The 21,998-nt window shown below is 32.5% G+C and overlaps 1 protein-coding gene across 4 annotated transcripts in view; it reads left to right on the forward strand.

The window, feature by feature from the left end:
• Pde8 (phosphodiesterase 8) overlaps positions 1-21,998 on the forward strand; it is a 1,030,175-nt gene that overhangs the window by 909,556 nt on the left and 98,621 nt on the right. For all 4 annotated transcript variants that reach the window (XM_072540201.1, XM_072540203.1, XM_072540202.1 and 1 more), the window contains one exon: positions 19,813-19,870. In XM_072540201.1, the coding sequence (XP_072396302.1) occupies positions 19,813-19,870 (58 nt within the window). The remainder of the gene's footprint in view (positions 1-19,812; positions 19,871-21,998) is intronic.

Here is a 21,998-nt window from a genome sequence, read left to right on the forward strand (position 1 = left end):
GTACCTAATTTAAACTAATTTAACCAAACCTTACATCAGGTATGATACAAAACGTGCCAATATTATTTGTTAGTTAAAATTGAGGGTGAGGAGGTGATTTTTTTTATTGAATGTACAAGTGATATCAGTATAAAGATAATATAAGCAGTAATTAGATTCTGGTACAAGGTCTGTTGTTAAGATGGCGTGTTTCAAATGCTCATTTTTGCTAACACATCGTCTGTGAGTTTTCAACTTAACATATATCGACCTGAAAAGGGGAATGTTTTTTGAAGAAATAGTCTAGAAGCTACTTTGTGTTGTGATTGATTGTAAAGAAAAACAGAAAGGACGTTTTTGTTTGTAACTTTGTCAAGAAGTATCGTTTCTTCAGATCACCTGAATGAGTGATTGGTAACTTCATATGTATAAATAAAAAATACAGGAATTGAGAAATAAGACTGAAAAATAAGACTGAGATTGAAAAGGGTTACAAGGTTGACAGTAAGTCACTTTGGTCCAGTACGCCAGGTTACGTTAAGTGTACATCAATTTACGTACGATGTTAAATGTCACGTAATTCGACATAAAACGAGACCTGACGTGTACCTGACGTAACCTAACGTACAGCTAACGTGATCAGACGTACACCTAACGTCATCTGACGCACACCTAACGTGATACAATTTGCGCCTTCACCAAAAAATGGGATAAAAGGTCAAAGTGGAAAAAGTGACTTACTATCTACTGGCGAATACACAGTTTCTTGATAGACAAAAAATATCAAATGATAGACAAAAATACGTTATTTTCAGAGTATGAGTCCTGTATTAAATAGGGCTGGTTCAAAATAATTAGGAGAGGTACTTAAGGGTTATACAGGTAATAGCCAAATCAAGTTTATAAAAACGCTTACCAATATCGCTGTTATACATGCTCGAGGTATTCAGATAAGCAGAGTTTCATTCGAAATATTTATTAGCGGTTGTTTTTTGTACGAGGTGAGCTGTCTTTAGCGGTTTTTATTCACGAGTCTCGCGGTACCGTACTCGAGCAGGCACGAACATTAAAATCGAAGAGTTGAACATACTTTATACACATATACACACACTTTATAGACATATCTTTTGTCTATGCGATTTAACAGCAGATGTCTCAAAACATGTAAAACATGACAGACAGACGCAGAATGGATAGGAAAGTGTCTGTTGCTACCAGGAGGCACAGTCTCGAACAGTCGAGAGCTAGTTTTTCTGTTTGCTATTAGAAAATGGTCTGTATGTCTAAAGGGGTGAGGTTAAAGTAGGAGTAGGAGTTACCAAGGCTTGGATTAAGGTACTGATTTTTAATAGTGAGGTTGAGAAGTATAGAAATTAATACAGCGAAAAATATATCATGGTTTTTCGCATGTGAAAAATTGAACAGATGCCCTAAAAGAAATAAGCAGTATACTAGAACAATAAATAAAGTTAACATCAAGTTAAAAGAAAAGTACTGAGGAAAACTAGATGAGAAAAAAGGATATATTAAAGGCTGTCTTGATATTCTGATGACTGTTTTGTAAATTCTGTCTTTTATTTCTTTTCTGATATTTTTATTTCTCCATATTGTTTCGTTTAGACAGCTTGCTCTAGTCACTTGATCTTTCACTCCTGTTTTGATCTTTTGGTAGCAAGATAAGGTAATGCACCATCACATGTTCTATTATCTGACATTCCAACTTCAATTTACATCTTAGTAAATTTGCTGTTATAACCACGCATTTTGTATTTTTTCGGGAAATTAACATGTTAAATTAATATATTAATTCTTATTAAAGGCTGTTCAAGAAACAAAATTAAGTGCCGTAAAAACAAGAAGAAAACAAGTGTGGATGACAGAAAAAATACTGAAACTCATGGACTAAAGAAGAAAAGTCAGAAATAAGAATAAAAAAGAATACAAGAGGATACTCGTAAGACTCAAGCAGAAGATAAGATATCCTCCTCATTCCTTGATCTCTTGTCAGGGCGTGGTGACACTCTAAATATTGTTGCCTCCATTGGCTGCGATCCTGTGTCATATGGACGGCTTTAAGTAGGGATTTTCTCATCAGAGTTTTTATTTGGTATGCCCATCTTTCCCTTGATCTTCTAACTGTCCTTCTACTACCAATAGTTCCTTGGTCTCCGTTCTTCTAGCTATGTGGCCGCAGTAAATTAGATATGCTCGTTTTACTTATTACTGGTATAAGTGTATCATCTGCAGTTGCTGATGTTTCTGCCTCCTGTAGTGATTCCTCCGTCCCATTCATCTAGTACTTTTCTCATTATATATTCAAAATGTATGTCCTACAATAATGATGAGGGTATGCAGCCCTGTCTAGTTCCTTTTTTTTTTGTTTTGAGTGCATCTGAATATATTCTGTGTGTTTTAACTTTGGCTGAGTTTTTATCATACAGATTTCTTATTAAGTTAACTAGGTGGTTAGGTACTCCCATATTTTTCATTATACTCCAAAGGGGATCCCATTTTAATGATTTGAAAGCCTTTGTGTAATCTACGCAACAGGGTACCACTGGTATGTTGCATTCTCTAGCTTTTTCTTTTCTTTTTAAGGCAAGATAAGATATACGGAAACACAATTGCATAGAAAAGAATGCATTGAAAATTGTGATTAAATAGTATAAAAAGAAATATGATACATTTCACCTAGACAATAAATTAAAAGAGATCGCCGGAAACAAACGAAAACAACTATACCAAAGTTTATAAAACAAAAACGGACACATAATATTAGATATCAATGAACAGTTAAAAGAATGGAAAACCTACATTTCTGAATTGTTTAAAGATGAAAGACTACTAATGCCACAACAGATCCATTTAGAACAGAAATTGAGGTTACGTGGCTAATACAAACGCCAAAAAATAGAAAAGTGCTTGGCTCCGATGGAGCTCTGAAATAATATTAAAACACTGTGTTTAACAGAATATATGACAGTGGAATATTATTGACTGATTGGTTTGAGTCGACATTTGTCACAAGACCAGGGAAACATTGTGGAAAGACATGCAGTGATTATTGGAACACAACTGCGAGCCACTTACACCATATACAGCCAGTTATCCCTTCCTTAGAGCTATTACCTATGCTCAGAAGACACACAGTTATTCTAAGAAGATTAAGAATTGGACACACTCGGCTTAAACATGACTTTCTTATGGCATCTACCGATCCATCTGAATGCGGCCATTTCAGCAGCCCATTAACCGTCATGGATTTCCTTAAAGAATGTCAGCATCTTTCTACTAAATAAAAACAATGCCAGTTCTGAAATAATATACAAGAAATGCTGAATGAATCAGAGAAATACTCCAGTCTGTTTAAAAATTTAAGAGACATCCAAGTGCTTTAAGTGTAATGATGTATAACAGTCAAATTTGTAAAAATTAAATATTTTTTTTTATTTAAACAAATATACCCGCATCAACCACTAAGGGTTATTAGCGGGGGGATATACACAAACAGTAAGATACATATTGTTACATAAAAAAATATTTTTACAATCTGGTAAGTATATAGTTTAGTCATTTTAAGATAACTTAATAAAGACTGTAAATTTGACGTTAGTATACTTTTTAAATTATCACTAAGGGCAGACGCGATTCTTTCGTTCTGGTACACTGGACACTCAACAATTATATGTTTCACTGACAACTAAGTGTTACACATCGGAGCAGCCTCCTAGTTGAAGATATGCTTGTGTGTAAGGAAAGTATGTCCTATTCGGAGTCGGTTGATGATGACTTGGTCTTTTCTATTATTTGGTAAGATGAGTTTGGTTCCTACTTGACTTAGACATTCTTTGAGTTTGTTAGCAGTGTGATCCCAAGTAGTTTGTCACGCTCTGTACACGTGGGCTTTGATATTTACTTTGTGATCAGTCCAAGGCATTTGATTTATGATAGCAATACTTTGGTCGGTGGTTGCATTGCTTGCCAGGGAGTCCACTTCCTCATTACCACTTATTCCCATATGGGAAAGTACCCAGATAAAGGATAACTATTTATTGTTGAGAACTTGATTCTTAGTCAGTTTCGTCAGTAGAAGAAGGACTGTTGAGAAGCAGTTTCTTCTTCAATCTGGTGATATTGTTTTTTAAAGTTTTATTTTGTATTTGAGAATATATAAAGTTTAAAATTTCTTTTATTTCTTGGCTTTCATTTGAATAATTTTTAACAATGCCTTCAGGATGTTTTGAGTAAAGGGAATTCGCCAGAAAATCACATATTTCATGAAAAGTAAGTGTAAAGGAAGGGTTTCTATTTGAATTTTTTCTTTAATTTGATTTAGAATAATTGGAATATCTTCTTGGGTTTTAGGCTTTTTCTTAAGTTTTTGAGTATCGGGAGGAGGTAGGCCATTTTCAAAAATTTCAGGAGAGGATATTTGTCTTTTAGTTGCAGGAGTAATTTCAGTGGTTTTTCTATCGCTTTCAATTACTAAGGAATATCTTGGAATATCTTGGAATATTTTTGGTTGATTCAAAATTTGTAATTCATTGTTTGTTTGTGAGGAAGTGGTTTGGTCCTTTGTAGCTGATGCGTGATTTTGTATGGTATTGGGTTCTGGTTTCATTAATGTTTCGGTATCTTCTTGGTATTGGTTTCGTGGTTGATCTTGTAGCTGATTATATTTTTCATTAGTAGAGTTATGTATATTCGCGTGGTGATCAGTTTCCATTTGATTAATTGAGTTGCTTGATGATGATAAAGAAGGACAGTCAGAATCGTGATGTCCGACAATCTTGCATCTGGAGCAGTTTAAACCATCTATGGAAATGTATAGTCGATATGATGTATTGTCGAATAAGATTAGAAATGAGTCAGGAATTGATGCATTTTCTAAAGGACTTTTGAACATTTGCCTCCTAATGCTGAGTACGTGGCTGTATTCTGAGTCTTGCATGCCTACTCGTAGAAACGTCATGTTGGAGGCGGATTTTATACCCATAGTTTTTAAGTGCTCTTCAATTATGCTATTAGGTATAGTAGGACATACATTAGATATGATGAGTCTCTGGGCAGGGGTTATAAGTCTTCTTACTTCAATCTGGTTACAATCAATATTTATATATTTGTGGGAGCTAAGAAATTGATCAACTACATATTGAGAGGAGAGGTAGATGCAGATGCGGTTGTTTGCTATTTTGGATGCCCAAACAACATTTTTGGGCTGTACTATTGATCCAACAGCTTTTATATATTCGAAAACTTTTATTCCTTGTATGGTTGAAACTATAATACCTTGGTCTTTTGAAGGATATTTAAAACTGTTTAATGCATTGGAGTAAGATATATGTGACGTAGTGGGTATATTTCGTGAGGTAGTAGCTGATTCCGGTTCATCCATCTTCCCGCTGAGAATTTACGTACCCGTATTGGCACAGAGGATTTGAAGCCGGACCTGGCCACTTAATAAAATTGAACAGCTGCCTAGCCTAATTACTTGTTAGAAGCAAGAACCAGCAAAAAGTTGTTGTCGATAATCGATAAGTTGAATTGAAATCGATAAAATATTTTGCCTTTTAAACTTCTGATTTTAAGGTTATTAATAATGCAGTTTTGTACTCACAGAATTCTAAGATTTTCAGTACACTGTCACATTTAACTTTAAGTTGCAAACAGTATAAAAATTAAATTATATTTTTTAATTTTAACTACCAGTAATTAACAAATTTGTCAGAACCGATATAAAACTGTATGATCTGCTAGATATCGGGGGAAATTAAATATTGTCAATGATGTATTGTGTATTTTCAAATGTAAAATTGTATTTGTAATACCCTTATATTGAACTATACTGTAATCGTGTTAATGACCTCGTCGCCGAGACGTGATAATTCAAATAAAAAAAATCGAATCCGTAAAATAGTTTCGTAACACAATTCAGATAACTGCCTTAATCTGAGCCTTCTATAAATTGCAAGGCATAGCCAGACGTTGATAAATAGGTTAATAGAGACATGGGGAATCTAAAATTTGCTCTGATCTACTCTGTATGAGTACAAGAAACCAATTCGCTAACGATTTCTGGTTAGTTGAGGAGACATGTCGTGGAATGCAAATTTTAGATTCCCCATGTCTCTATTAACATCTTTATTAACGTCTGGCTATGCCTTGCAATTTATAGAAGGCTCAGATTAAGGCAGTTATCTGAATTGTGTTTCGAAACTATTTTACGGATTTAATATCAGATGTCGCTATTGCGTCCGTTTTGAAGCCATTTTATTGTTGCTTCTTAAAGACAGGAAAGATCTATTTTTCACGTTGAGAACGCCTATGAATAACTGTTCTGATGAGCTTTATTAAAGCGAAATACGTATAAACAGATACATAGACGATTTGTACGTGAAATGGAATCTTTACTGTCTTTTTCATTTAAAAAAAAATCGAGTTTCACAAATCTCCTATACGTATTTCGTGGTTTACCATTCGTCAATGAGGACTTATGAGTAGGTACTCAAACTGAGAAAAAAACGGTCCCATCTCTCTAGAAATAATTACTGTAATAGGTAATACCTAGGAACTGAAACTAGTCACTCCCCGTTATCATTTTTCCATGTAAACCGCCCACTATTTTCTTGCTAGTTCTATAAAATATTTTATTTGTTAATTTTATTCGGAAATAAATGTTTATTGACATGGTGGTAAGTAATTTTAATGCAGATAGCTGAAATGTTTTACGTTACATACCTTGTTAACATAAATTTTCATTAAGTAACATAATCCATTTTAGTATTAATTGGTAGAACATTGTAGTTGGGCATTTATTTTTATTAGTAAATTCCGTATATATGATGCAGACTTGGTTGTAGTACAAAATAAACCTGTTTATTATTCGTTTGATCAACGTAATCAGCTAAATTACAACTAAAATCCATCAGCCGATTGAATTATTAATCGGTTTGTGCCCAACGGGCGGATGTAAAAGGGATGATAATAATTATTTAGCTGCCAAATCTGGAATTCTCCCCTGAAATGTTGACGGCTATTTAAATTAGTAACACTTGAAGCGCCGATAGATTCTCTGAAAATGTTTTCCAATCAAATGTCGCTGACAATCAAAACAGCGAAAATATATTTTTGTTCTTCCGGGAGTTGACGGGAAGTGTATCCTCTAGTGCTTGATATTTCGGATCAAACAAGGACCAAAAAAATATATTTGTTGCTAACAACAAATACATATATGCATTTCAAAAGGTAAAAGAAATAATAAATTAGACTTACTCACAACCAATTTAATTTAACTATCCAGACGACCGGTTTCGCTTTCTACAATATGCAAAGCATCTTAAGGTCTCGATACAAAGTTGAATAAATGCTGAAATAATAAACCCATATTAGGGTGTTGTCTAATAAAGATAAACAAAGATAGATGATATAAATTATATAAATTACAGTAATTATGCCAATATTACATGTCTGTGGTTTTTCAAAATGAATAAAATGTTTAAGCAGACAAGGTATGACTCACAAATTGGTAAAATAGTCTATTAAACTGTAATAAATTAATAAATGAACAAATAAATAAAACATTACTTACATGCAGGTACTCTATTAATTGATGGTTGAAAGAAGATGGTTCAAACTATCCTGTATTGTTGAATGGAGAACTTAAGTCTGCTATTGTAATTGTTTGACAGTAAACGGGGAAGTTCTTGAGTAGACAGATTTTATCCAGTGAAGTAGAGATAGGTGTAATGTAATTGTTTGTTTGATGAAAGTAATGTTCTATACCATTGAGTTATTTAAAAGTTATTTATATTTATTCTAGAGATATATTTATGAAATGTGTGTTATTTATTGAGATTTTATTTTTTGAAGGTGACAATTGTAAGACAATGAATGAGATTAGATGTACAAATTGTGTGGGTGTGCAATTATTTGAACTTGTAATTATCAAATTTCTTTGATAAAGTTCTGTTGCAATATGTGGCAAATGGTTGTAAAGTTAAGTATTTAAAGTTTAAAAAATTAAAAATTAAGGACAATTTAAGACACACAGAAAACACACATAAAACACTTAAAAGGGGGACGAAACAGACATTAAATTTAAAAAAAGGGGGAGGACTTGAATGCACTACATCTCTTACTTGGAGACAATGAGTTTTTTTATGTTATCTATTAGATTTTAGAGGTAAATTTGACAAATGTAGGTTAAAGTGTGACAGTTCTTCTTCTATTTTAAAAACTGTAAGTTAAGTTATCCAGTTTTATGAAATAAGCTGATATTAATGAATGTCTCTAAAAATTTTTAATTTTAGATATCAAAGTTAGTTGATGTGTTAATATTGGCATACTTTAACAATCTTTAAATAATTAAATTTCAATGTAACAATCTGAATAATTGAAATACATCTTCTATGATAACTAACTCAGTTTAGTCAAAATTGCAGAACAAACTTAAGTGATTATTTGGTAATTAAATTAAATATGTACATTTGTAATCAAAATGTATAACAAAGTTACAAACTTTCTTTGAAATTATTGTTGGTGTGAGTTATCTTTCATGGTGTGTATAAATATTTTTAAATATTTTATTTCAGTTCTGATATGTTAATATGGAACTTAAATAATAAGTAGATAAATTATTGATGATAAAATAATTGATTAATTCAAGAAATTGACTGAATTATTAAGCATTCAATAGTTAGTTGGTAATTCTAATATCTGACAGTTGGGACCGGAAATTGGTTATACCAACAGATAAACGGTTCTCTATTTAAACCGGTTTAAACTTTAAGTCTAATTTATTATTTCTTTTACCATTTGAAAAGGACTCACACAAGCAACACATTCATGATATATGCATTTGTTGTTAGCAACTCGAAATGAAGAAGTTTTTGATTTGAACTAAACCTATAAAGCTAATTATAATAATTTTTTCTATAAGATAAAGGTTTTTGAAATATAATAGAGATCAAGATATTTGAAATTTTAGCTTTTTGTTCTATAAATCTATTCTGATTCATAGAAGACGCTTATTGACTTGCAACCACTCCGTATTCGGAAATTTGATCAAGACTGTATTTTCTCTACAAAATTGTCTTCGATCTAACACAATCTGATGAGCCTCAATATAAGCATGTTATGGCTTGGCCGGAGCACAAACTTTAAACAATAATAAGTATAAAACTAAAGAGTGATGATACATTGACAACAATCAAAACTGAATGTATCAGCTACAATAGAGCTATTATCATTATACATAGACAACACCTTTTTTTAATTAGATGACGACTTTTATAAAGAAACTAAACATGACGTGGAAAGGATACAATCTCGATATCATTGGAATATATGCGCCATCACAAAGTGCATAAAAGACAGATAAACAAAGTCGGAGGTAAATACGGAGATGCAAAAATAAATGAAAATGGAGTTATTTAATCCAATTCTGCGAACAGCACTCTCTGAAAATTCTAAACAGATTCTGCCATCATAAAAATATCAATAAGTATACCTGGATCCAACCAACGAGAAACATAAAGTCAATTATAGATTGTTTTATCACAAAACAAAAAACACACATACAAGTCGAAGACGTGAAAGTGTTAAGAGGACCGACCGGAGTGTAGAACTGACCACTTTATGGTAAGATCGAGATGTTAATTGCAACATCGACTGCAACCGCTACACCCAAATACAATATTGATGCACTGCATCAAGTTACGGCTTAGCCAAAAATTAACAAACCAGATCTACTTTTCAGCCCAGAATACCTACCAAGAGATAATAAATAAAATCAATGAAGCATCTTATGAAGCACTCGGCACGATCCAAAGGAACAAAAAGGATACTCCATTGTGGTGGACAAATGACATCACTAATGCAGTACACAACAAGAAGATAGCAATCAGAAGTGGCTAAAAAGAAATGACCCAGATGATCGATCCTTAAGTGACACTGAAGATGGAATCAAAATTAACGGACAGACTATTAGTAATTTTCGCTATGCTGATGATACAGTCATAATAGCTGATAGCCAAGAAGCGCTACAACGACTAATAGGTAGAATAAACACTGAAGAAGAACGACTGGGCTTGAAGATTAATATAGACAGGACGAAGATACTGGTGGTTAACAGAACACGAAATATGCAATTAAATATAAGAGTAAATAATAAAAATATCCAAAAGGTCCCCAAGTTCAGATATCTCGGTAATTGGATAACTGAAGATCTAGATCCAGACATAAAGATACGAAGCAGTATTGAGCAAGCCACAACAGCATTTACTAATATGAGAACCTTGCTAAGCAACAGCAGCCTTAACTTAACTCTTCGATATCACTTTGTAAAATGTTACATTTACTCCATACTGCTATATGGTTTAGAAACCTAGACCATAAAGGCCAATGTGATGAACCAATTGGAGGCCTTTGAAATGTGGGTATTTAGAAGACTACTTAAAATTCCCTGGACAGATCACACAACAAATGTCGAAGTAATAAATCAAATGGGCAGAGAACGAGAATTGCTACCAATAATAAAAAGACGAAAAACTGCTTATCTGGGTCATATATTTCAAAATTCCAAGTACCAGTTCTTAAAGCTTATTATGGAAGGAGAGATAGAAGGAAAATGGGACATCGGAAGAAAGAAATACTCATGGCTTAAAAACATAAGGGATTGGACAAACCTCGATGCCCATGCACTCTTTAGAGCCACACAAGACCGAGAGGAGTATGCCAGAATTGTCGCCAACATCCACTAATTGGATAGGGCACCATAAGAAAAAGAAGATGATGATCAATGTACATACGCAAGATCAAACACAGAAGTAAAAAAATCTAGTAACTAAAGCAAAAAATGTTTCCTGGGAAAATAAATGCGAACAAAAATCTGAGAACAAACAGAAAAGAAGTGAGTAGAATAGATTTAATAGAAGAAAGATCTTGGATAAAGCATTACTCACAACTTCTGACGGAAACAAGAATACAATTCACGAACACCATTACAACAACATATGAAGAGGAATACGATGAAGACGATGAAATCACAGTACAGTAAGTCGAAGATGCAATACGAAATCTAAAACATCGAAAAACATGCGGACCACAAGGGATACCGAACGAATTAATAAAACACAGCTCACAAGTTTTGCGGGAATTACTGACGTATTACTGACCTTATTATATAAAGGACATGACTTACCACCAAAGAGGATGAAAGCACATATTAACAACATCTACAAAAAAGGAGATAGAAAGAATTGTTCAAACTACAGGGAGCTAAGTGTCATAAATTCACTCTCAAGACTATGAAAAAATAATAAAAAATAAAGTTGAAAAAGAGGTGACAGATGTAAAAGAACAAAATGGCTTTCTTGACAGCAGATCCTGTATACACAGCATATTTTTTCCAGAGCAGGTTATTGAAAAAAGATTAGCCCACAACCTTTCCACTCATGTAGTCTTATATAATCTATAGATCTAACAAAGGCATGCGATAGTGTACCACTTTCAGTGATCTGAGTAGCAATGGAAAAACAAGGAATAAATAAAAAAAATATAAAAGCATTACAACAACTTTACAAAAATCTGACGGTAAACATTAAACTGGAAACAAATTAACTAGAGAAATTCCTATTAGTAAGGGTGTCAAGCAAGGCTGCTGAAAAAGAAAATGCTGCAATATAGACATTCCAATCGAAGACGAGAGATTGTACACGATACACTTTCCAAGCCATTCTAGCTGAAGACGAAAGCGATATAGACTATATGCTTAGAAAACTGAACGAGGAGTACACCAAGTCGGGCCTTGCAAGTAATATATAAAAACCGAGTATTTAGTTACAGGAGAAAAATCAGAAAGTCTTTAAACTAACATCAAAAGCAGGTAGTAACGAAGAAGTACATTCTAGGATTGGCCAAGCAAGATCAACCATTAGACAGCTACACGGACTATTGTGGAGTAATAAAATAACAAAAGGAAATAAAAGAAGAATTTTTAAAACAATAATAGAAATCATTGGATTGTATGGCGCTGAATTTTGGGAAATCATTCAAAAAAATTAATCAAAAATAAACGCAATGGAAATGGACTATTGGTGACGATGTTGCCGGCACACTAGACTTGATAGGGTGAGGAACGTGGACATAAGGAGAGAAATGGAAATTGATCTAGACGTAATAAATACTATCGAAGCCAAAAGACTAAACTGGTATGGACACCTGCAGAGAATGCCGGAAAATAGATGGCAAAAAAGATAGAAAGATGGACTCCTCCCATTAGAAGAAAACGAGGTAGACCAAGATGGACATGGAGAGAAGATATCGAAGATGCAATGACCGCCAGAGATTTAAAAACTTAAGATTGCTTCGATAGGGAACGCTGGAAATTAGGAAAGCTGCGGAAAACCCGCAGTATGGTGGAGATATGTAGATGATGTGCTTTCCATTTCTCCTTTTAGACCAGAAGCACTAAATAAATTTTTAATGGACATTAACTGTAAAGACTCACTACCTTTTCTCGATGTCAAATTACAAAGGAAAATATAGGATATGTAGCATAAGTCCGAAAACCGAAAACTAACCAACTGATATTTAAATTGTTACTCAAGCCACAACATAAATATCAAAACCCTTGCTCCAACGTAAATGTATTTCAGTTAAAATAATAACGAGGTTTTTTAGGAATGCCAACAGAAGTGACTATTTTGTATCGGGCTTTATAACTATAATGTGGGTTAATGAAATTGTATGTCTGCTTATAACTGAATTATATTAATAGTTTTTTATATTAACACCACACATTAAATTCTTTAAAATTTGGAAAATCTTTTTTTTTTAAACTATGTTGAATAGTTGGAAGTTTCAAAATTTGTTAAATTTAATACCGAATTTCTGCATTTACATTTTTATTATCATCTTAATTTATTAAATTTGTAACACAAATTTTTAATTAGAAAAAAATAACGACTTTTTTTAAATAGCCATTTCTTTTTTTTTTTTATTTATTTATGCCTCATAGTAGTACATTTATGGAATATATGTATGATGTCAAATTTTTTGTATCAGTTCCGTCACTTAATATTGTGTAAGGTATTTTGTAATTTATATTGAAGTCTCTCCATGCAATATAACGGACATTCCAGTAAAATATGGCGAACACTGAGCACGATATCACATACGTAGCACTGTGGTTTTAATTCACTCTCCAGCAGATGTTTATGGGTGATTTATAATTAAAATTAAAGTCCGGACACTCTAATTTTGTAATCATGTCAAAATTAAAATTCTTAAATCTATAAAAATATAAAATTCTTAATATCTTAACCCAAAAAATTTCATTAAAATTTTAAAATTGAAATTTCTGCTTTATTCTTGTTTCTACATATTGCCCCATCACAATAAAACATTTTATTTAGAAAAGTAAGGCTATGGCTCCACGAGCGACAGATTGTCGCTAGCAGTAGCAGTAAAATGTAGCTTGATAAATGAAAACAACAGCAGTGATACTGAGTGGCTCCACGCGCTGTAGATTGTCGCTTCGTTTCGAGACCGAAACGCGTCGTCAAGATCGTGTCGCGTTCGAATAGATCCGGACCTATTTTTTAGCAGTAATTTGCAGCGCGTTTGTGGCTCCACTAGCAGTAATTTGTCGCTTGTTCTTTGTTTTTATAAATTACTTTAAAGTTTTTTCATACAATTTTTTGTCTTAAATCATAACAAAAAATTATAAGTTCTAAGAAAGAAATAAATCCAATATTTTCTTTATCGGTATTCTAGATAACAAAAATCAATGGATGTTTTTTTTTTCAATCCCAATGTACCGTATCAAACTGAACTTTATAATAGATGACATTATTAAACAAGAAAAAGTTGAATAGAGGGAATAAACAGTTTTTATTAATTTCCCGAAAATCTATTTTTTGGATTTCCTTCTTCGAACTGGTGATTTATTTCTATATAAGTGGTTGTCTAATCATATTAAATAAATAAAATTTTAATAATTATTTTTTTTTCCTCTGCCTGTCTAGGCACTAGAACAGGGTAAATCCACCATTTCCGTTATTTTTTAACCCTACGTCGACGGCGCAATGCCAATATTAAAGCAACTTTTTGTTGAAACGATAGATTATCCATACTAAATTATTGTATTATCGATCTGAATTTATTTTACTTATTTATTTATTTCCTTATTTTATCTGCTATATGCACGGACACTATATAAACGGACAAGATACCATTGATTGTAGCTGCGTCATATTAGCGCTCATGGAGCCACTACAAGACCAAAACGCGGCGATATGCGCGCTGTAAACTGTCGCTCGTGGAGCCATGATTTTACTGCTTTACTGCCGCCGTAATTTTACTGCCACTGCTAGCGACAATCTGTCGCTCGTGGAGCCATAGCCTTATTCATATTTTTTCGCCGGACGCCTGTAATAATACGCACTTAACCCATTTTTTCTTAGTGGTGCTTGTTCGAACCACTTACTTTACAATTTGTTCTTAAAAACAGTATTACGAAATATCACATTTCGACTGGTTTCTTGTTGTCTTCTAACAAGAAAAAAATGGCAGCTTAAATGCAATTAACGTAATTAATATTTTTATTGGGTAAAGACGCAATTTAAGTTTAAACTAAGTTTATTGACGTTTCAATTTCCACTTCGTAAATCGTTCTCAAAATGCAAAACATTAATACAAATTTTGTTTTTTGTTACTTGATGAAAAATTCTACTAATAATTTAATTTTATCTGACTTATTCATATTGACAATTCAGACATAAATTATACATTTTAAAGTGGACGACTTTAAAATGATATTGCCAATATTGCTGAGTTGCATTCCTGAGACGACTTTACTGTAAGATAGTTCATTCGATTACATGAAATCAACTTCAACTTAAGAATATCCGTCAGAAAAATTATGGCATGTGATTTGTCTTTAAAAAACCAACCATATGCCATGATGACATTAAAATTCTCGTGTTAGTGATTCCATAGTAAACCATGGAAAAAAACCTCATAATACTATCCCGACATGGTAAGTATTTGGCCTTACATTTAGTTTGCTCTCAATTACCACCAAACTCTGATTTTATGTGTATGTTATTTATAAACATAAATGATTTATCCTCTATATGTTACTGACTTACTGATAGTGGTATTTTCCTTTTATTAACTTCCTCTCTAAATATTAGTAACCAGTAACCAGATGTTTCACCTAAATAAAAATGATCGCATTCACAAGGTATTTTATAAATACAATTTTTTATTCTTTCTTGTTCATTGTTAGGTGTAGTTTTAAATAAAATAGATCTCAATGTGTTTGTTGTTTTGAATATTTTGATGATTTCGTTGTAAGTTGTTCTGTTCCATTCGGTAGATTGTTAAAAATTCCTTAATTATAAATTGTATTTATTGTATTCATTGTATATCCTAATGTCCTTTTCCTTATTCCTTGAGCCCTTGTCAGGACGTGGTGACACTCTAATAGCCTGTCTTTTATATAAAACTCTTCCAGAATTGAGACTAATGCATCTTTTTAAGTATCTTTGTACAGTTTTTATCAATAACTTTTCCATGCCTCTTCAATGCTTTCAATGTTGATTTTTACTTCTCCATTATGGTCTTGAATGGCTTAAAATTGTGGCTTAAACTCTCGGGCCAAATATTTAACTTTTTTTAATAATTCATGACTTTCATGGTGGTTTGCATGTTGCTCTAGTTCTTGGCACACGTTATTTATATGGTTGTTTTTAGTGCACATACTTTTATTTTCTTGTTCAGTTCCGCTATTTCTTGAATGTGGCTTCTTGTTTTTGTGGTATGTTGTAGCATAACTCTTCGTTTTTACACTAATTCTATGGTTTCCCCTGACATCCAAAATGTTTATTTTGTTTGGGGGGAGGGTTTACGCGATGTGCACTCTTTTTCCGCTAAATATATCCAGCCTTTTATTCCATTCCACGTTTTATTTATGTCTTCTAATATTTGTGGTTTTTCTTTGTTTATCTGTTTCATCTGAAATTCTTCTGTATTATTTACCCTTCGCTGTTTTGTTTGGTGTATTTTTCTAGTTGTATGTTGTTTGAGCCTGCAATTCATTTTTAGCAGTTTATGATCTGATCCACAGTATGCTCCAGGCATAGCCTGGAGCTTTCCATACTTTCCACACGAGTATGTAGTCGATTTGATTGTGTATTGAACATGATGCTTTTTAAATATCTTTTATTTTTCTCTAATTACAATTTAAATATACTGGTGCGTTTTTGCACCACTACTTGGAAGATCCGTGTACTAATACGACTTTACCAGGAGTCTGTAAACCCTTTCGTTTTTGGAAATAATAATCTTAAACTATGATTTTTGTTTCATTATAGGCTCAGATATAATCCTCTTAAGTGGTTCTGAAATTTTAAATACATATTTACAATTGAACCGAGAACGAACCTTTTGTCAAGGTGTAAACAATAAATATTTCTAAGCCTTGATCTACATAAATCCTCTTAAGTTTGACATGAAATTTTACTGCTCCATTTCTCCAAATTTATTCAACTCTCTTTCAAAGATAATTAGGTAAATATTACGAAACAGTTGTGAATTTGCACTTAGACAAATAGGTTAATTTGAAGTTGAACAAATTTCAGATAGTAACTATGGTTTTCAAAAGATTCCCAAACCATCAAGAATTGGAAGATGCTTTGGAAGAAGCTGTCGACAAAATTCAAAACAATGTGAACGGTGAATATCATCATTTGTCATATATATATTTATGATATTTATGTTGTAGTTCTACGTTACTTGACTTTTTTGTAGATGTAATTAATTTTACATCGCTCCTGCACTAGATAAAATTACTTATGAAAAGGGCATCGGCAGGATACCAATCTTCAAGAGATTAGAGCTTCACAGGATATTGCAGAAACTTTTGAACAACTCCTTCATCTGACTATAACTCATCAGACAAAGAGTTTTTGAAAACGAAAAGACAGCGTCTTTAAGACGTCCGAGACGACATGTACAGTGGATAAAGGAGCAATTGAATTTACTCGAAGATCTTTCAGAGATGAGGTGGACGAAGCAATGAGTAGAAGAAACCTACAGGAAGGGGACTGGCTAAACAGGAAAAATTGGAGAAAACGGTTGAGTGAAGGAATACAGTGAAAACTGTGGAAATCCTTGTATATATATATATATATGAATTTACTCATTCACGGATTTTGAAAGATGCCGAAAATAAAAGAATTTCTTGCAGGAAAACACCACTACAACTTTTCTTTCTATGTTTTAATAATGGGGCTCGTGACAATAATCGTCCACATTTTCAAATTACCAAAGAAGAACTTTTGAACTTTCTTGGAATTGTTTTATTTTTCGGATACCATACGTTACCATAAATACAACTGTACTGGAGCAACCAAGTCTCAATGGTGATATAGTATGAGAGCTGCTATCAAAAATAGAAAATCCAAGCAATCACATTATATTTTTTTGTCTAGTACAATCCGAGAAAACAGAATAGACCATTGTTTACTTGAAAATAGTAGAAGTATCGGTAAAAAGGAACAAGCTGCATATTATGCAGTTTTTAATAGAGAGTCAAAAATTTCATTAGAACGATGGAATGATAATTCTGTAGTAACGGTTTGCAGTCTTCAAATGTTTTCAAAGTCGAACCTCTATATTCGGTGAACCGTCATAACAGAAAGGAAGAGAAAATTTAACAAGTTAGAACAAGTATTGACTTACATAACAACGGAATTTCAGAATATAGGTCAAGAGTTTTGGAAGCAAATGGTAATGGCCAATATTTGTGTATTGTTTGGATAGTATGATTGTTAATTGCTGGAAAATTTATCATGAAGTCAACAAATCTCGAATGTCACAATTAGAATTTAAATTATAAATTTCCTACCGTCTAATCTCATAACTGAAAAGAAATCAGTTGCGCGAAATATTCCGAAAGGGCTGGAAGAAATTGAATTCCATAATTTCGCTCATGTACCTGCGAATCATTCATCAAAAGCAAGAACGCGGTGCAGAGTTTGTCACAAACATACAATTCACATGTGCCTTAAATGTATTGTTCATATGTTCTTACTTCAAACAATTTCATGAACTGTAGTTATTTAAATTTATGTATTTTGCTTATAGTGGTGCATTTTCACACCAGTAGAAAAATCAATAAAATTGAATATTGAGACATTGTTTTAAATTTTGCCGACTTCCACAATGTTAATGTGAAAGTAGTTAACAAAAATAACTCGCTTAAGCCTATATAAAATTAATTAAAGAAAAAATTTTAAAAAAATATTTAATGGTATTTACCAGTGGTTTATCCCATGATCTATTTTGCATATGATAGTGGGTGCACGTGTCTATCTTATTTTCGCGGGAGATTACCGAAAATTTGCTTAGATCCGTATGATATTCTTCAGTGAATGGTAACAACTTTTTGTCAAGTGTGTTAATATGGTACCTTTGTTGCTCAAATTATCTGAGCTACAAATACATGGCGTTACAGGAACTATTATGAACAATCGTTTTAAAGGATTTACATTTAAAACAGATAATCAGATGAAAAGAGGCGAGACTGAGAGTAATCAAAAGATATGTATCACTAAATGAAAAGATAATAAATCCGTTTTAATTGCATCTACGGCTTTTGGCCAAGAACCCACACATATAGTCAAGCGATGGGATAAAGCTAGTGCTAGTCGTGTAGAGGTTCCATGTCCAAACGTAATTAAAATTTACAACGAAAAGATGGGTGGAGTTGATATCTGCGATCAGATGATGGAGTGTTATAAAACTTTCTTCAAAACACGCAAATGGACATTGAAGGTAATCCTACATCTATTTGTTTTAGCTATTGTTAACAGTTGGATGGAATACCGTCGCGACTGGCGAAGTAACAAATACAAATCAAAAGATATTAAACTTTCGCTTAGAACTAGCAGATTATTTGTTATGTAGAACGAAAAGTCCAAATACAGAAAACGGGGACACAGAAGATGAACATGAAGACCCTCGTCCAAAGAAAATGAGACTGTCACCTTTACCTTACACTGACAAAATATATGATGGTTTTAATCACTGTCCTGTCTTGGAAAATCTAAAAAATCCTTTATGTTGCAGATAGGAATCCTGTAAGAGTAGGTCAAGAGTTTCATGCAGCAAATGTAAAGTTTATCTCTGTATGAGCAAAAATCAAAATTGTTTTTTAACTTTCACAACAAATAATGTGTTAAAAATATACTAGTTATTAATATTTGTAATAAATGACAATATGTGGACTTAATATTACTAATAAAGGTTGTAATTTATTTGTTTTGTTTTCTAGGGGGAGTAGTCATACACTCCCAATACTCACAAATGTGTCAGTCACACAATTGTGCATGTCATGCATATACTCCTGGGAAACACAATCGTGAATATCAATAAAATCTGTCAAAGTGACATAGCAAAATTCTGAAAAAAAATAGTATATCTCTTTGTTCCCATATAAATTGAAAAATAGACTGAACAACTTTATATGTCAACTTACATTGTTTCGGTGTAAGGTTCGAGTGTAAGGGTTATAAACGCACCAGTCATTTTTCTATAAAAAAAAATAAATAAGGTCTATGTTTTTCATTTTTGCTTAAATTACTCTAATTAATTACCAAAAATACCTTTTTAAAAATATTTTTCTCATTACTAGAGTTATCTGTTAAATATGGGTTAATATAAGTAAGTTCCCAGTCAACCCTACATTGAATTTTTTCGAAAGCTTTATAATAACATTAAACGGATACTTCCAGATTTTTTATTAATATTTCTTTTTTGTTTCAGTGCGTTCGAAAAAGATGACAATACGATAGGATCATTATTAGATTCTGGATTTAATAGGGTAAAGTATATTCCACCATTTCCACTAATATTTTAGAATTTTTGCATATTATATTGTATAACTAATGGGAAAATCGAAACATTTCTGGCCGATGTATAAATGGCTGGTATTTTCATTCTAGATATACAGACATATACTTGGAACAATGATTTATATAATTTGAATATATTTAATATTTTTATTCCTCGTTTTAAAAAATATATATTTTTATAAAAAGTTTTGCTGAAATTTCTTAATAAACCAATAAAAAGATGCCAGACTAAATTTTTAAATTGACAAATTATCACAGCGCATATCGTATGTATTTTTCGATGTGCAGTTTTTGTATTATTGAATATTCTTGCAAACCACTTATGGAATAAAATTATTTCTGTCTTTGTTTTAAAATAATATAAAATAACGCTGAGATCTGTCAATTTCTATATACAAATGTGTCTCAGCATTTTTTATAATTATTTAAAACAAGGACAGAAATAATTTTATTCCATAAATGATTTCTACCCTGTAGGGTAGGTGCGGGTACAGTCCCGCAATTTTTACTATTTTCAATGTAGTGAAAAGTAGGATAAGTATTTTTTTTTAAATTAATATGAAAATATTAAAGTATATGCTGTCTCTGACTATTAGTTATTCACAAAATTAGACTTTTATGCAAAAAAGCATTTGCGGGGATTCGTCCCTTAAAATGGGGTGAGTGCCCGCAGTGCGGGGCTTTTACCCTTATCATGGTAAAAGTTCATAGATGCATAAAATAATTCAATGAAAATGCTTTTATTAACCTATAATAAGATTCTTCTCTTCAATAATATTTCTTCAAAAGTACATAGTACCTATTTTAGTACATAGTAAAGCTAGTCAGGCTTCTGAGAAAAAAATCGCATTGTGAAATCTTGAAGAATTTATTTCAGCACGCTTCGATAATAATAAGTATATCCTTATTATCAGTGAAAGACTCTTTATTTGTTTCTGCGAACTTGTACGTATTTGGTAACGTCTGTAAAACACTGGATCATAATTAGAGATTGCAATTGCTGGATCCAGCATCCAGCAATCCAGCTGGATCCAGCGTTTTTTTTATATGCTGGATTCAGCAAACCATGCTGGATCCAGCAGCGCGGATCCGCAAACGTCTTAAATTCGAAATAAGTTACTTCATGTCTTCATTAGCCTCTTTATTCAAAGCGTGAGCCAGCAACTTGCCATTCTATCGCGTTAGCAGGTAGGACGTGCCACAACTGCGATTGAACTGCAACATCGCGTCGCCCTCTCTCTCGACTGCACCGCCTACGCCTACCCCTTGACTCTTCGACCTTTTCTATTTGTCTAACATTTTAGTTGACTTTCTGCTCTCGCCAGTAAAAGTGTTTTCATCCAGCCTAATAAGAGCCTCTCCCAATCTGCTGTACTGCCGTGTGTGTTGTTTAGAAACTGAATGGTAAGTAATTTGACTAAATATCTACTAATTTAGCATAATTTATGATTAGAACATCACTTAATGATTTATGTAAGTTAATTGAATAAGGACCGCCAGTTAATAGTAAACACTTACTTCTTAACTATCAACACCGATCTTATCACAGTGCCGGTGCGATCTTCTACAAAAATATTTATTTTTGCCGATTTCACAGCAATTTTTCGCCAACAGCCTTTTCTCTTGCGGTGGACATGATATCTAGATCTAACTTCATCTAAAATCAAAAAGTCAAAAATTTTCTTGTACTTTATAGCTCTGGCTAGTGAATACACGAAGCAATTAAAAAAAAACGAAATTTAAAGGTTCTACATAAGTTTAAACACATTTTTGACCCCAATTTTTACTCATTTTTTCAAATTTAACCATTTTCACAGTATTTTTTTTTATTAAACAAAAACGACTTGACCTAATGAAAATTCCTTCGTTTATTCACTAGCCAGAGGTACAAACTACAAGAATATTTTTAATTTTTTGATTTCAGATGAAGCTAGACCTAGATATCATGTCCACCGCAAGAAAAAGGCTATTGGCGAAAAATTACTGTGAACTGAACAAAAATGAATATTTTTCGCTGAAATTCTTTTTTCAGAGTACTACAAGTACTATACTTCTGTATGTCTTAATTACAAACAAAAATAATTTTTAGTTTTTGAG

This window comes from Diabrotica undecimpunctata, chromosome 8, assembly GCF_040954645.1.
Source record: "Diabrotica undecimpunctata isolate CICGRU chromosome 8, icDiaUnde3, whole genome shotgun sequence".
In the NCBI taxonomy this organism is placed as follows: Eukaryota; Metazoa; Arthropoda; class Insecta; order Coleoptera; family Chrysomelidae; genus Diabrotica; species Diabrotica undecimpunctata.